General features: G+C 46.1%; 1 protein-coding gene across 7 annotated transcripts in view; it reads right to left on the bottom strand.

Annotated features, from left to right (window-relative positions):
- Positions 1 to 455: 455 nt before the first annotated feature.
- ARHGAP36 (Rho GTPase activating protein 36) overlaps positions 456 to 16760 on the bottom strand; it is a 31261-nt gene continuing 14956 nt past the window's right edge. For 3 of the 7 annotated variants that reach the window (XM_040265254.1, XM_040265256.1, XM_040265255.1), the window contains 11 exons: positions 8496 to 8654; positions 7170 to 7235; positions 6388 to 6626; positions 5961 to 6153; positions 5696 to 5751; positions 5300 to 5450; positions 4700 to 4848; positions 4348 to 4524; positions 4008 to 4105; positions 2079 to 3871; positions 456 to 1671 (listed from right to left, as the gene is read on the bottom strand). In XM_040265254.1, coding sequence (XP_040121188.1) covers positions 1514 to 1671; positions 2079 to 3871; positions 4008 to 4105; positions 4348 to 4524; positions 4700 to 4848; positions 5300 to 5450; positions 5696 to 5751; positions 5961 to 6153; positions 6388 to 6626; positions 7170 to 7235; positions 8496 to 8654 — 3239 coding nt within the window. In that variant the 3' untranslated portion in view covers positions 456 to 1513. Of the gene's footprint in view, positions 1672 to 2078; positions 3872 to 4007; positions 4106 to 4347; positions 4525 to 4699; positions 4849 to 5299; positions 5451 to 5695; positions 5752 to 5960; positions 6154 to 6387; positions 6627 to 7169; positions 7236 to 8495; positions 8916 to 16760 lie in introns of those variants that run through there. The other 4 variants (XM_040265259.1, XM_040265258.1, XM_040265253.1 and 1 more) reach the window with 3 other exon arrangements.

The raw sequence follows: 16760 nt of genomic DNA, 5'->3' as shown, positions 1-16760 counted from the left end.
GTCACCCCTCTCCCCTACTCATCACCTGCTCTCCTTTATGCCATATCCCCCCCCCCCGTATCCCACCTCCCCCCTTTACTCCATATGACTCCCTTTTATTGCACTTCATCCCCTTTATTCAATTTCTCTTGGTCTCATTATCCCATCTCACCCCCTCCCCTCTACTCATCACCCACTCTTCTTATCCCACCCCCCATATGCCACTTCATCCCTTTATTATACCTCAACCCCTTTATTCCATTTTTCTCCATCCCCTTATTCCACATCACCCCTTCCCCTTTATTCCACTGACTTCATCCTTTTATACCATGTCACCCCTCCCCTTTATTTCACATCACCCTCTTCTCTTTTGTTCTTCTTCCCCACCTCGCTTTCCCCTTCAGCTCCAGCCAGAGCTTCCCAACTCACCAAGAAAATTTCACAAAAAGACAAAAAACAAACCAGTAAGCCATGAATATGCTGCTGCTACAATACAGATTTTTATTAAGGATTAAACGCCAGAGAAGTTTTAACTATCACAAATCTTCGAGCTCTGTGGTTGTTACCCATTGTGTGATCAATTTCTATCCCTCAATACAGTACATTCTTCATTCTATGGACCTTGGCTGTTGTTACCCCTCAATAACAGCTATAATTTTGGATGTCATATGTAACCCATATCTGTGTGTTACTGGAGCATGTCCTGCAAATTTGTACCGTCCCGCATAGAGGAACTACAGAGACAATAATTTAGAACTTTTGTAATCAAGTGAGTTTTACTACTTGGAACTATGTGTTCATACCTAACGAGCTGTTTTGCTGATAACAGGATATGCCTGCCAGCTCTCTGTAAAATGGATCTAGGAAATAAAGTCAAATTTTTTCTCTAACTTTTGACGCCAGAAAAGCATGTTGGGTTTCTCAGTATTTGGGGAGTGACTGTTTGAAGAACCACTGGCCTAAATAATTTGGAAAATTTATCCTGAGGCAGTGGAGTGACTGCGGGGACACGGCTATGAGTTGGTGTGACATGATCTAGCATTAATTGTTAGTCAGCTGTCAGGAGGCTGACCTAACATCCTAGCATGCCTCTTGAGGGCCTTTCCAATTGAGCTCTTAGGAGGAGGGTAGGAAAGTCAGGAAAAGCATGCAATCCCCTTTGGGGGAGGGAAAGCACCTCGAGATTTGCGAGCTTCTCTGGGACAGGTATTTTACCACAAATATCACATCAATTAAAGGGACGGCTGCAGTAAGGGGAAAGCCAGGATCAGGGGTAAAAGAGAGAGGCAAGGTAGCACCAGGGTGCCTGAGCATGACACAGAAACATCTCTGCTTTTACCAGCATAAGGAACCAAACATCCCCCAGGAAAGGGGCTGGCAGTGTGTTTGGAATTCTCACCCTGACCCGAGCATCAGGTAGAACTCCTTCTTACCCTCAGATCTTTACCTTCAAGACTCCTTAATGTTTCCTGTGACATCCCAGGTCTACCCCCACCCTTTCCCCCTGTCCGGCACCATAGAGAAGGAAAAACATCTAAGGAAAGAAGTAGCCGATGCCAGTTTTGGCCTCCTTCTCCCGGGGCACACGGAGCAATGGGCGGTCTTGCTCCAGAATGAGGGGGTTACCCGCTCCTTCCTCATCGTCATGGGAACGGGCAGTGCCGGGAGGCACAGCTGGCTCCTCAGAGGAACCTGGAAAATAGTAACAATGTTAACTCATGATTCTAGACTTCATACTTTACACAGCACCCAAGAGACTAAGACCTAATTTTGAGTTTCAAATACAGTACGAAGCAAGAAGTTAGGGCAGAAATTATTATCCCCATTTAACATGTAGGAAAACTGAAGCTTAACAGTAGAAGATATATCTCTATATCTAGGCCCACTGTGGAAGCTGGCTGTGGGGGACGGAGGGTAAGAGGGCAAGGCCGTGTTAGAGAAGAGAAGAGTCAGACAGATACCCCATGCTCAGAGCAAATGGGAAATACCACCAGGGAAGCGGGGAAGCAGGTGGCCTCCTAACAGCCACCACCACCCTACAGCCAGCCTGACTAATTTTACTAAGCAAATGAGTAACAAAGCCGGAGCCGGAAGCTTACAGAACTTCATGGAGAGGCGAAAGCAGGCGTTGTTCTTCAGTGACTCCAAGAAGGACATGTAGTCCATGACTTGGCCAGGCTGAGACTGGTTCTTAAAGAAGGTGATATCTACAAGAAATATAACATCTGCATCTTCTTGGCGGAACCACACGGTCTTTGGATTCTGAACTTCTTTTGAGTCAACAGTATTAGGCACTGGGACTGTTTCCATATTCATGATTTCTTTAAGATTGACAGCTAGCTCTGGCTGAGGGTCTGGAATTGTACTGAGAATGGAGACATCTTCAAGCTCTGCAGTCACATTAACTTCATCTTCTTCAAAAGTGTTGCCTAAGTCTTTCTGAGAAACTGGAATTTCGTTGCAAATTTGAGTGTCCTTGGGCTCTGGAACCACACTGAGAACTGAGTCTTCAAGATCAGGAATTTCTTCAGAGTCTTGGATTTCATGGACATCAGCGGCTTCTTCACACCTAAAGATTTCTTCAGCATCTGAGGTTTCTTCATTGTTCAGTACTCCACTTTCATCTGAGGATTCTTCCTGGCTTTGAATTTCATCAGCATCAGAGACATCTTCGGGGCTTGTTACCACATGGAGAGTGGGGACCTCTTCAGGACTGGAGTATACTTCAGAGCCTGCAATTCCACTAATTTCTGGAATTTCTTCAGTAGCTGAGGTTTCTTCCTCATTTGGGACTCCATCAAGAGCTGGAACCTCTTCAAGACTAGGGTCTTCTTCAGAGTCTGAGAGTCCATTGATCTCCGGGGCTTCTTCATGATTTGGGATTTCATGCCCACCAGGGGCTTCTTCAGGGCTTGGGACATGCCCACCAGAGGCTTCTTCAGGGCTTGGGACCATATGAATACCTGGGACTTCATCATAATCAAAGTCTTCATCAGAGTCTGAAATCCCATTGATTTCTGGGGCTTCTTGGTGGTCTGGAACTTCTTCAGCATTTGAGGCTTCATCATTTGGGATTTCATCCAGGGCTAGAACATCTTCAAGATTGGGGTCTTCTCCTATATCTGGGTCTTCATCATTATCAGAGTCATTGGCATGGTCTGGAATTTCATCAGCATCTGAGGCTTCTTCAATGTTCGGGACAACATCAATATCTGGAACTTCTGCGAGGTTGGGGTTTTGGTAGTCTTCAAAATCTTGTCCTTCATCAAGGTCGTGGTCTGGGTTTTCTCCAGGGTTTGGGTTTTCTCCAAGGTTTGGGACTTCTTGCACATCTGGAACTACATGAGGGTCCGGAAAAAAATTAAAATATGGTATTTCATCAAAGTCTGCAATTCCAACGAGGTCTGGAATTTCATCATCTGCATCTAGAATGTCCTCAAGGAGAGGAAGACCATCAAAATTCAGGGCATCATCATCATTATCATCGTCATCATCATCATCTTCTTCATCAAGCTCTGGAATGCCTTCGAGATGCGGACCTTGAAACTCAAGGTCATTTGGAATCTCAAGACCTTGAAGTTCACCAAAGGCTAATCCTTGATTGAGATATTCAAATACTAGTTCTTCATCGACTGACATATCGTCCTCAGAGGACTCATCTTCTTCAAGGGGCTCGACTTCAGCAAGGACCTGGCCTTCAGGAAGGGCCTGACCTTCACCAAGGGACTCACCTGCAGCAAAGGCCTGACCTTCAGCAAGGGTCTGACCGCCAGCAGGGAACTGACCTTCATCAAAGGGCTTGCTTTGACCAAGGATAGCAGCCCGGGCTTCAGCAGAGGTTTCCACTGGGTCAGAAAGTAAAGCATCCTCTTCCATTTTTATCCGTGCACTCCTGAAGGGGAATGAATTTGAAAAAGCAAGTCAGTTGATATACTTGGGTTGGCTAACATAAAGGCGACCTGGAATCAGAAGCCCCCATAGGAGATCCTCCTTCAGGCTAAGCATGAATAAACCCAGAAAACACTCACTGGATCTTCCTCAAATTTCTGCGTCTGATAAAATCAAGGGCTTCAGGGCTGGATTTCCACACACGCTTAGCAACCTGCTTCTGAATATGGGGAGGCACCTGAGAGCAAAATTAGCAAGGTTAGCTGTTATTACACAACATTTAAAAAGTCTGTACTCCTCTCTATGAGGTACCCAGAACTGAAGGCACCATGGGCAGCTAATGTAGGAAGGACTTTTAAACTGGGAGATTTGAGGCTGCCTGCTTCAGCTATCCCTCAGGGATGCATATAGAACTCTTCCTTGTCTTGGGAACAGGAGAGAGAGAGCTGTGAAATGTGTGTGTCCAAAGCTTCCACCCACCTGGAAGAGGACATCCCAGTTATCAATCATGGCACGGACCACACTGACAGAGGCAACATAGTGGTCAATCCCCAGTCTGGTTTTCCTGGACTCCCTCTTGGCAGATGCCCCCTTCTTCAGGAGAGCAGATCCAAACACCAAAGCCAAATTGGTAGACGTCATACGATTGCCTGAAACCTAGGTAAAAGGAAAGCAGGAAGTAATCAACTCAAAAGCAGTAATGGAAATTACACAAATAGAAAGGTCGCTTTTTTCTTGTTATCCTCTCCCTCTGTTTCTCTCTCTCTTTCTCATATATTCCCATACATGTCCCTTGCTATGAACCTCACTACCCTTTCCCAGAGCTTTTTACCAACTGTCCATCAATGCCAATGGAGTCCTCGCAGTTCTCAGTGACCTTATGCAGGACCTTCAGCAGACGCTCTAGGGTGTCACTGTGGCAAGGTGGCATCAGGTAAACCAGCAATTGCAGGGCAGAAAGCTGATCCTGTGGCTTCAGCGCTAGAGGAAGGAAATCAGGGGCTGGCTTAGGGGGCGCGCCTTGGCAGCAGCCTGACACAAAGAAAGGTGTGATTATGGTTGCAAATTGCTGAAGGCTATGGGGAAGGTACCTAGGCATCTTTTCTTTGCTCATTCCCCTGACATTTGCACTCAGGATCCCTAGAACCCAGAAGTGCTCCCATCAAAATAAGACACCCCGCAAAAAAGAGACCCCCACCTCTACAGAATCTAGGTTTTATTTTGCCCTGAGAGGGTACACACAGCCTCAAGAAGCTCTAGAGAGATTTCCAAAGATCAGACTTGTAGTGGAATCTGGAAAGGTACTTTCATCTTCTGCTATTCATTTTGCCTTAGTACCTTGGGGTCTTGCAGCCTGAGCTCTGTCCCCAGAACCCCACATCCCCTGTGCTATTTCCTTTCCCTGCCCAGCAAGGGCGAGCAGAAGGCTCACTGGCTGTCTGGAGGAAGGACATGTACAGATCATCCGGCAGCAATGAGTCCTTCATGTCCTGGAAAAACTCCTTGAGGAGCGCGGCCACATCGTGTACATTCTGAGAGTCATCCAGCACCACATCCAGACCTTGGTCAAATTCTTCACGGAGCTAGAAAAAGAGAATACTGCCAGTGAAGGCTCTGCCCACCGCAGCCTTCCTCCTGGCCACTCCTTCAATAAAGCTCAGCCCTCAGTAGAGGTAGTTGGCTATATGGTGTGCCTGAGGGGCTAGAAAGAAGACCATGCTCCCCTCACCAGGCATGACGGTCTCTTCAGGTTTATGGGGGAGCCCCACCCCATGAGCTTTTTATCATTGAAGGAACAAAAGTGTGAACATAGTTGGTTTATTATTACCTTACGCACTCTCTTCTCAGAATATTCCAGGGTGAAAATCCCCACTGTGCTTAAGCCTGAAAGAAAAGACCAAGGGAAGCTCAGTATCTCTGCTCACCCCTCCCCCCAGCACTACCCTTTTCCTCCTCCACCGCATTCCAACTCCAACTGGTGGCAGGGGAATGTTGCAAGCCCTTCCTCCCTTGACCTGTTGCCCTTCCTCATCTCTAGAACGGCTCTCTTTAATTGCTTTCCACCTTGATTTTCGCCATTCTTGGCCCCTTACCATGTTTCTCTATGAAGCTGCAGCAAGCCTCAACAACATGGGGGATTTGCTTAGCAATCGGATTGAGGCTCATTTTCCTTTTGGATCCCAGAAGTCGCTGGCCAATTGGGAAGGAAATCCTGGAAAGTTGCAGGGTCTGCAGTAGCAGGGCCCCATCCTCCAGTTCAGCCAGGCTGTCTACAGAGACTGCGCCCTGTGGAGAAACCCAGACTCTGTGAAAATGGGGGAGCTGTGGGGGGCGGGGTGTCACTTCGAACCTTCCTAAAGATTGCGTCACGTTCGCAACGGGAGACAAGTTCTTACGCCCCTCCAACGCATTCTGTTCAGCACCCCCATCCCTCTGAGGACACAGGCCTTGACCCTCCCGCCCCACATCCCGGACACTTCACGAAGGGCCCCTGCCTGAAACCTGGAAGGTTGAACTCACTCTACGCCCACGGCGAGTAAACTCCCGGGGCAGGAAGGGCTCATCCCGCCGGCGACTGAAAAAGCGCCGGATGCGGCCAAACATCCTTTGCACCGCGTTTCCCCGACGACGACCGCTAGTAGCGGGACCGGCGGCTTCTTCAATCTGCATCGTGGCTCTCAGTTCAACTTGCTTGCGGCGAGTAAGCTCGTTCACCAGCACCTCTTCCAGACGAATGCCAAAAGTCTTGAGGGATACGGCTTGGGAGCCAGGGAGAGAAGGAATGAGAAACGTCAGCGCTCCACAGCGCTTAAATCGGGAGGAACTGCAGGGGCTGTAGCCCTCCTCTAAGCAACCACCCCCAGCCACCCGCACCCCGCCAGACCCGCAGCGCCCCTCCCCCGGGAGGGAGCCAAAGAGACCCTACGGTGGTTTGGCTGAACAACTCAGCTCCACTCCACTACCCCGACGGGGTCCCTGCCTTAAGACCTGCCAGGGGGTGACCACCTTGAAGCAATGAGGGCAGTTTATTCTGGGCGATCTGTCTGAGGTAGTAGATTCATCGGGGATCAGATCTGATGGGACTGTTCAGCACTCCAGGAACTAGTGCGCCATTTCCTGAAACCATACCCTGCGGGGTTTCTGGAAGCCGGAGTGGGGGAAAGGGTAGGGGGAAGGGAGGGGACGGGAGACCCAGGGGCAGTGGGCACCACCCTGTCTCCAGTAGCCAGGCTCTTGAATGCAGGAGGGGTGCAGCATTCTGTTTCTTTCCTAAGGAAAAGTACAGTAAGAGAGACCCTCACCCCTCTCTTGTCCTCTCAGAATCAGAAACCACTTCTCCAAGGTGTTTGGACGGTCAGTAGGCAGAGCTATGGGAAGAGAAAAAACGAAAATACACGGACTCTCATACAAAAAGGATTTGATAAGTGACTAAAACATCGCAGTGCACTGATCCATAGGGACTGAGGGGGAAGGGAGGGGCAAACACTTTGTCTTGTCCTCCCGAAGTGTTTTGCTTTCACTCAGCCTCAGTTTCCCCATTTGAAAACGGGACCAATTCTGTTTACCTCCCGAGACACTCCAAGGATGTCACCATACCAGATCCTGTATGGCGCCGCGTGCGCAGCGCGCATCTCGTTACGCACCAGCAGTAGCGCAACACGACGCTTCAACCTGAGATTCCAGGGCTGCGCGGCCGCGGGACAGCGCAACAGGCGAGGGGAGGGGCTCTGCCTGCGGCGCCCGGGCGAGTAGGGGTCGCTAAGTTACTGCGGGCGCGCTCGTTCCTGGGAGGCCAGCGGCTCCCGGCGCTGCTGCGGCGGGAGAAGCGGCGACCCCCGCTGGCCCCGCACTGCGACCCCCCGCAGCGGCGGCTACCCACGGGGTCTCATCGCCCTTCGCTGGGCTCCTATTTTCGGCTGCGCCCGCCGCGCGCGCGCGCCTGGCGAGCCCACTGCCCCCTGCACTTTTCATCGCTGCGGCGGCGCCCCTTGGGCTCGCGCGACCCCCCCCCACCTCCCCTCAGCCGCCCAATCTGCGCCCGCGGGGGAAACCCCGGTGCTCTTCGACCCCCGTCCTGCGCTGGGTCCCGCTAGCTCCCCGGCAGCCAGCCGAGGTGGGCAGCGTTCCCAGCGCACCTCCCGCCGCCGCTCCGGCACCCGCATCCGCCCTCCCGCTACTCGCCGGGATTGGCGCGTCTCTCTCTCGGTCTCGCTATCTGCCTCCAACTCTTGGTCTCTCAACCGCGCTGTCTCTGTCTGTCCCAGTCCTCTCGGAGTATCTCTCTGCGCCTCCATCTCGTCCCGACTCGTTCTGGCACCGCACTTGGTCCGTCTGTCTCTTCACCTGTCCTCTGTCCACTTGTCTGTCTCTGTTATCTGCCTGTCTCACTGGCCCCCAAGCCCCAAGCTTCGAACCAACTCAACTCATCTTTACCTGTTCCCAGTTGACCAAACACCCCTCAAGTCCCACTCCCTCGGCTATCCAGGAGCCGGGAGAACCGGCCAGGTCCGACACCAGAGGACAGTCCCTCCCACCCCTCGACCCCCAAACCCCCAATTCGTTCAGCCCGGCCCGGAGGGTCCACTCGGCCCGAAGGCGAGGATGCCACATACCGGGGTACTGCTCACCTCTTTCAGGTTTGAATTCAGAGAGGAACTGCCTGGCCACGAGTTCGTGGTAAGCAGCCTCTTGCAGCTTCAGACGCTCCAGCTCGGAGAGGCTATGTATTGAGATCATCTTGGCCCTGCGGTTCGGGTTGTGTCCTGGGGCTCCTCCCAGGACGTTCACTAAAAAAATCAAGGCAGACAAAAACAGCAAAGGGGGCATGATTCTGGGGTACCGCGTCCTTGCTGTCTTCAGAAAAGGAATGCAGCCACCCATTCTGCAATCATCGGATGATTATGAGGACTGCATCATCCAATTGTCTCTGGACCTGGTGGAGAGAACTCTGGGGGGGGGAGGGTGATAAAGAGGGAGGGAAAACTGGGAGGCGGCTTAACCCTCAAGCAGAGCTGCCTCTGGCTGCTTATTTAAAAAAAAAAAAAAACTCCAACTTAAAAAAAAAAACAAAACAGCCCTGAACTGACAGTCCAGAAAAGAAAAAACCTAATTGGGCAAAAAAGAAGAAAGAAAGATTTTAAAAAACCCCAACCACCAACCTTACTTAAAATTTTTCAATGAAAATTAAGAATAAGGTAATATTCTTCCATTAATTATTTAGAACACTGATGAAGTTTATTTTTATTTTTTAATGATAATGCTTGATGCTGTTCAGTTTGGGTGAAATGGGCACATTCATCTAGGTTAGGAGCCCTGTAAATTTTGTACAGCTCTTCCAGAATGCAAACTGGACACATGAATCTGAAGCCAAAAGTCATCCCCAGGCCCTTCGACCCAATCCTTTCCCTTCTAGGAATCTATCCTAATGAAATCTTCCTATAGAAAGGAAAAACCATGTGTACATGAACCGTTAACAGTAAAAGAAAAAAAAAACTAGCCCAGCAACAAGACTAGTTATATACATTACCAAATAGCCATTGTATGGAAAATTATGCAGTCATTAAAGTGATGTTTGCAAGGAACTTTTAAACAACAAATATAAAATACAGAATTGTATCAATTATGATTACAACTATGTGAAGGAAAACATGCATGAAAATAAAAGACTAAAATAAATGCACCCAATTACTGATGGTATCTGTATTAAGTGGTGGGATTCTGTTGCCTTTTGCCTTTTGTCTATTTACCAAAAATTGTGCAACTTGATTATGTTATTTTTTCCTGAAAAAAAAAAAGTTTGTACCAAAACAAACATTTCCAGTCCGCTTCTAATGAGACCTTCTATACAGGATTGGTATAGTGAAGTTTCTTTGTGTGTTGGCAAACCTGTTTTAGATGCCCCTTCTCCACGGTGCCCGCTATCTCATACTGCTCCCAGAATGCACAGGACCCCCCCCCAATGGGGATCTCCCTGAACCCCACACAGCATCCTAACTGCACATCTTCACCTCTATTATTAATTTGGTTTTTCATGCATGCATTTAAAAGAAAAGAAAGGTTTATTAATTGCCCACTTTGTGCCAGGCACTAAAGATTCAAATATGAGTGAAATAATAATATTCTTTTCATAAAGGGTTTAACAGTGCAGTGATGGAAATACGCAGGTTAGCAACAATTTACAAAACCTTGTGATAAGTCAATCGCCCAAGATATAAACAAACTACTGTGAGAATAGAAAGGAGGAATCCTCTAAGTCTGCCTGGAGATAAGGAGGGGGGAGCATCCGGAAAGAGAGAACAGCTTGTGCAAAGGCAAGGACATGGGAGAGAGGTTGTTATATTCTTAAAGCTGTATAAAGGGGATGGATGGAGATAAATCTGGGTAGGCAGGAATGAGATCATGAATGACCCTATATGCCATGTTATGGAGCTGGACTTTCTCTTGAAGGCAATAGAGAACTACTGCAGGTTTTTAAGTGGGAAGTGACAGAGAGCTGCAGCTTGGAAAAATCACAGAGCAGTGAAAAGCCTGGTTTGGGTAGAAAGCCTGAAGTAGATAGATGAGCCAAGAGGCAGGAGACGCTGACAGAAGTCAGTGTCATTGGGGCTGGATTTCATGGGTAAAATTGACGGGACTTAGAGAAATCTTTTATTGTAAGGGGAAGGATAGCTCCGAAGTTTATGGTCTGGGTGAGTGTGTGATGCTTATTCCCAACAGAGAAGATAATTTGGGACATGGGAAACTAAACCTTTTGACAGGAAGGGAAGTGGTCACATGCAACTTTTCTGAGCTCCCCTTGCCCATGGAGTTTCATGATAATAGTCTATATATTATTGGGAGGGGGGAGTGCTTTAAACTCCAAAGATCAGGTAATGTAGCGTTGACAGAGAAAGGATAGGTAGAAGTTTATCATCCAATAATCTATATAAAAGAGCTCTATCCAAAAACAAAAACAAAAAAAAATCCCTCACTTCTTTTGTTTCCAAAATTCTCTTTTGCCCACTTTCCTTAAATGGCCAGAGTCACACATGTCAGAAATAAACACTTGCCTCATAATTGAGTTCAGTACCAAATAGGATGAGGAGTAATTTTATGCCTTTTGAACTGAGCTATAAAGCAAAATCTTAGCATACATCTTTATAAAAGTTCCTTCAAATGCAAAGCAGTATCTGTTGGCCCCAAAGTGAACACCTAAGCCCAGCCACCAAACTGCATCCACAAAATGACCATCTTAACCAAAGGCACATGCAGAGAACCTAACCACAGTACCCAATTAAGAGCCAGTAATTCCTGATTCACAAAGACAGGTCCAAAATCAATTAGCCAAAGGTCTCATTCTGACATACACAGCCTAGCTCTGGTTTAATTTTTTTACATGACTCCTTTTTTTTCCCTTACCCAATTCAAACATTTTGGTACCTGTTTTGGAGTTGCAGCTATTTCTTCTTGCCAAGGGTTACAAGATCTGGTCATCCAAAGAGTATAGCTGGTTCTTTTACCCAAAAATCAGGATGAAAATCAATCCTTCTTCTTCTCCCCAAATAAGATGAGAACAAATAAGAGAACCTCAAAACAATGTCAGCCAAGAGAGAGAGAGAGAGAAGCCTTTGAGAGATGAGTCAGCCTAGATGCTTACAATTCCAAAGAAAATCAAAGGCCTTAGAATAAACCGTTTGTCATTGCCTCCTGCTCAAAGATACAGGGCTAAACTTAAGAGTAATCTTATGCTGCAATTCTGCCAGCAAAATTGACACTGTCTTGCATGCCTTCAACCCTCTCAGGGGACCAGTAGATATTAGACAGAAGCAGAATTAAGAAGGTCAGTGTGCCCAGACAAGAAGCAGATGGGCAGGTTGGGGAGGAGGGACCAGTAACTAGGCTTCAACACTATGAGAGGCACATAACAGATTCTTGAGATTTGAATATCTGTCCTAGGGCATGACTTTCCAAGATGATCACAAAAGGAGGCTCCTCACAGAGAGCCAGGTGCCAAAAGACCTCTCTTGCTCCAAAGTGTCTTCCCCTTCCCATTCAGCATGCTCTGGCACTGGCCAGAAGTGACCATAACATCAAAAAGGAAGAAGGAAGATGAAAGCAAGCCCTCTAAATTTCAGTCTAGAATTCAACACATTTGCAAAAACAATATCCTTAGAAAAATATCTGTAAAGGCCCCTAGGGTCAGAGCTAAATAGAACTGAGTTCAAAGCCAGGCTTTATTACTTCTTAGCTGTGTGGCCTTAGGAAACTTTGTTGAATTCTCTGAACCTCAGTGGCTTCCTCTATAAAATGGGGAAACGGTGAAGTATCCATTTCAGCAATTGTATAAGAATTGAATAATATATATGTGATATTTAGCATTGGTTTTTAATAAACACATTGATATTCAAGGTTCTTTACTAAGGGTCTGACTTTATCAGAAAGTATCAGGTTTCAAAAGTAATTGCATAAAATTAGAATGTGTATCAATGCACCCATCCGACTTAGTTCAATCTTTACAAAATTTGAATTAAATTAAAACAGGCAAAAAAGATCTTGGGAGATTGTTGCAAATAGATCTTTGTTCTTCAATCTCCAATGACATCAGGGTCAAGTATTTAAAAAACTATAAAATTTAGAAAAACTAATTGCATAGGTCAAATTTTCAAATGCTACTATTCAGATTAGTAAAACGCTTGTAAGTCTCAAAATTTATCTATCTCTTAAACCATCTAATTTCACATTGTCACTGGCAAAAGAACATATAATTTCATTTCTATCAGTAAAGGGCCTAGGATATTAGCAGATAGAGACAAAATTTGAACAAAGAGCAGAGATACAACCCAATCAACTCTCCAGTAATAATGAAGAGAGGAAACACACGAGTGGCATCAAGCTTGTTCCTCACATCCTCCTAAAATGCACGGCACAGATGGAGAAACAAATTAACGTCAGAAAGGTCACCCCGCTTCGACATTGTGAGGACAGAAATGTTTCAGCTGAGCATAAATCCACAGCCTTCACAATTTGGAGGACTAATTTACTCCATTGTCCCCATCAAATAGTTAGGGGTGGTACAGTGCTCACTAGTAAACACCTCAGGAAAAAAAAAAAAGACTGCACTCATGCTGTTAGAATCCTAATAAATTAGGCATTCTATGGCACCATCAGAATTTTGCTTCTAGCCACTAAGAGATCTTTGAAGTTTGAGAAACTGACAGTGTGCAAGGCTGAGTACCCAGAAGATATTGCATCTACGGTATTCAAATATGTACAGGCAGTAACAATGAATAAAAACATTCCCATTAATATATCACAACATGGGAGAGAGATTACAGGTCTCTAGATGAAAACATTCGGGCACCAATTTGGTCTGCTGACACATTACCTCATTCGTCCCTGAGCATTAATGAGTTAGCCTTTAAGTTGTTATTCCATAACCTCCATTTCAGCAAAGGCTGCAGTCGTGATGAACAAAATGGCTCATTTTACCCTATGCAGTGTACTGCCCCAAGATAATTAATTCGGGGGCAGCATTCAATACGTGAGTCAGCCCATCACTCCAGAGCAGACACTCATAAACTGAAGGTAGTACTGTTAAAATACATTCAGAAAAGCTCTGGCATCAAAAAATGTTTCCAGAACTTATTAGAATATTAGAATGGATCAGAGGTAGAAGGGACCCTAGCCATCACCTAGTCCAAAGCTTTCATACTACAGTTCAAAAAACTGAGGGTCAGAGACAGGAGTTTGCCCAAGGCCATACAGCAATCTGACACAAAATCTAGGCAAGAACCCAGTTCTTCTCAGACCTAGGGCTCTTTCCACTGTCTGATCCACCTTTGTTCTTAATAGCTACAAAATAATTAGCTAAATAATGAAATCAAAAGAATAGATACATAGTCAAAGCCTGATTCAATAAAATAAGGGAGGTCACATCCAAAGGCAGACAACCACCACAAATTACAACCTCTTTGTAAAATAAGGACAGTTGTCATTGTATAGAATGTGGGATGTCCTTTTAAAATTTTATTGACTAAAGAACTCACGCTCAGGATGGTGAAAGGCAATCATGCTATAAACATCCCAAACCATAGTGTAGACGAGGTGATGTGACATCAAACACAAGAAGACATAGTTGTATTAGATATAGATATTCTCCCTGTTATCTGCAGTATGTGTCAGAGTGCATAATACTGCTAGTATCACAAGCTGTATCACCCTTTATCTTTTTTTCCCTTTTGGTTGCTGCTTCTATTATGTTGTGGTAGAAAAAGTAAAAAAAGAAAATATGATGTTCCATCAACAGGAGGTAATTTTTTCTAATGTCTAATTTTTCTTGTGCTTTTCACATTCTCAAAAGCTTTCCATGAGTCTGTTATTTTCAGACCCTAGCACACAGTAGGTGTTCAATGTGTTTGTTGGGTGAATCACAGGATTATAAATTCTGACAGTTTTGAGAGAACATAAAGGTCTTGTAATTAAAACTGCTATTCGTGACTCATGGATAAATGAATCATGCCATTTTATTCTCACAACAACCCCTGGGAAGGAGGTAGGTTTGGTATTATGCTTCCCATTTTACAGATAACAACAAACTAGGACTCCGAAGAGGTTGTAACTTACCTGAAGTTGCACTAACATACCATGGAGGGATATGATCTGGGAACTAGCCTATCTCCAGACCTGGTCTTGCCCTCCCCACCAAAACATGGCATTTCTTGGTTTACAACACCAACATTTGCTGCCTGGAACTGGAATGACCTGAATCAAGATTTCCTTGCCTAAAGAGATGGCTAGATTTTGAGGTCTTTCTTTATAAACACTATTCTTGGGAAATGGTAATGGAAGGAGGTGATTGATAGACAGGATAAATAGAGATAAATGATGATAGAGATATATGGTTTTGAAAAACACTGTTATGAAAGATAGAGAAAAAGAATGAATAGAGAGAAAGGCACCAAAAGTGCTCTGTACTCTACCCATCACATCTCTTGCCTCAGCCCACTCCCCAAACTGTCAGCATGGAATCCTAAAAAGGTCCTGAGATATGGGCTGGAACTCGGGCTCAAATTCCAGCCTTACCACATGTAAGTTCGCACACTCACCAACCAAGTGACCCGGAGCTAATTTTCAAACTTTTATGAGCCTCAGTTCAAAATCACGGTACCTATTAGGTGTGCCTATGGTGAAGATTAAATAAAAGACAGGATGGAATGAAAGAATCCTCCAAAGGGTCAGTGCTGAACCAAGGTAGGGAACAGCACCCCCCACAAATACCTGTGAGTCAAATTTGAAAGGAAGACTGAACGGAAGTGCTGCTATATGGGATAAAGCAGACAGTGTCCCCCCGAAGAATGCCCTTGTACCATCCACTGAGGGGTGAAAGTGGGAACCATACCCTGTCAGCAGATAGCTCACTTTCACAGGGGAGGAGTTCAACTGTTTCTTCACTGGGTCTTGCGTGATCAGAAATGCAAGGTAGCTAACTGTGGGGGTTGGGGATCAGTCTAGGCTCTGAAACATAGAAAAAAAGTTAAGTGGCTCACAAAAGGGATTCAGTCCATACCTTTTGTTCCCTCAGCACAGTGTGTAAGCCATCCATGCTAGAGATGGTGGAGGAAAGAGGGGAGCCATCTGGACTGGAAAGTCTCAGTTCTTGCCTTTGGGATCTTACAGCCTAGCTGCAGGTCACATACACATCAAGAGTCTGCAGGACTATCAAGCAAAGCCTGTGGGTCTAACACCATCCTTCCCTGCCCTATTGAAATACATTTCCTCCCCTTTATTCCTTTAAGGAGTATTAAGAATTGACCATTTCTTCAGGTCCACCAGCAGTGGCCAGACTCTTTCAGCTGTAGGTTGTTAGTGTGCATTCAGTAAACTCTGATTCATTTTCCCCATCTTCTCAACTCTCCTGGCCCCAAGCCCCCTTCTTTAAGACATATTCCCTTTCAGACACACTCATTCCCTCTCACAAACATCCACACATCCTCAGGTATTCTCACATATGCATACACACACACACACACACACAGAGGATAGACTTCCCCAGTGTATTTGCTACAACAGAAGGAAGGAGGGAAATGAGATTCTGAATTAAAGAGAGAACCATCCAACATTTGCCCCTCTAGACCACAGCTGGGGCTCCCACCAGTGGACATTAGAGAAGAAAGAACATGGGGACAATTCCTCAAACCATCTGGAAGAGAGAGCTGTCAAGGAAACCTTATAATAAAGTTGTGCTCCAAACAGTTGCTGAGAACTCTCTCTTCCACCTTTGTTCCCCACCCCCACCTGCTTCCCTCCTCCTTCCTATCTCCCCCAAGAAGCATTCAATTTTCTGCAGTTTTCTTTTTCAAAATCCTGAGTGGCTGTCATAGGGGATTGGGGCTGTGGGAGATGTTTTTCTGATAGTTTTCATGACAGGAATGGTATTTTAAAACTACACTTAAATAATCATATTTTAAAAAATATCTATGTCTGTCTAACTGCCTGTATCTATCCTCCTTTAAAAATTAGACCACTGTCTTGGCCTATGGCGCAGTGAGAAAAACCCTTAGACCAGCAGTCAGGCGGTCTGCCTAGTTACCAAAGCAGCTGAGTGGCCTTGGGCAAGTCTGTGAGCATCCTCAAGCCCCAACATTTATTTATTATTATCTGGCTTATCAGAGAACACGGTGGATACACAGTCCTCACGTCTGCCGTGTCCTTGATTCTTCTACAGGACTCAGCCGCCTCCAGGACAGATAGTCACGCAGGCGTTGTCCATAGCTGGAGAGAGAACCCCTGCCCCTCTGCAGGTTTCTTTGCACCAGAGTAGAGAGGGGATAGAAGCGGGTATCCTTTTCCCTCCCTAATGGAGTCGCAGTCCTGCAATCAGCCCCTGACCCAGAGCTAGGTGACCGCGGATGGAG

Source organism: Oryx dammah, unplaced genomic scaffold (genome assembly GCF_014754425.2).
Source record: "Oryx dammah isolate SB20612 unplaced genomic scaffold, SCBI_Odam_1.1 HiC_scaffold_23, whole genome shotgun sequence".
NCBI classification, from domain to species: Eukaryota; Metazoa; Chordata; class Mammalia; order Artiodactyla; family Bovidae; genus Oryx; species Oryx dammah.
The sequence above is the reverse complement of the archived record's forward strand: the minus strand, read 5'-3'. Positions and strand labels throughout refer to the sequence as shown.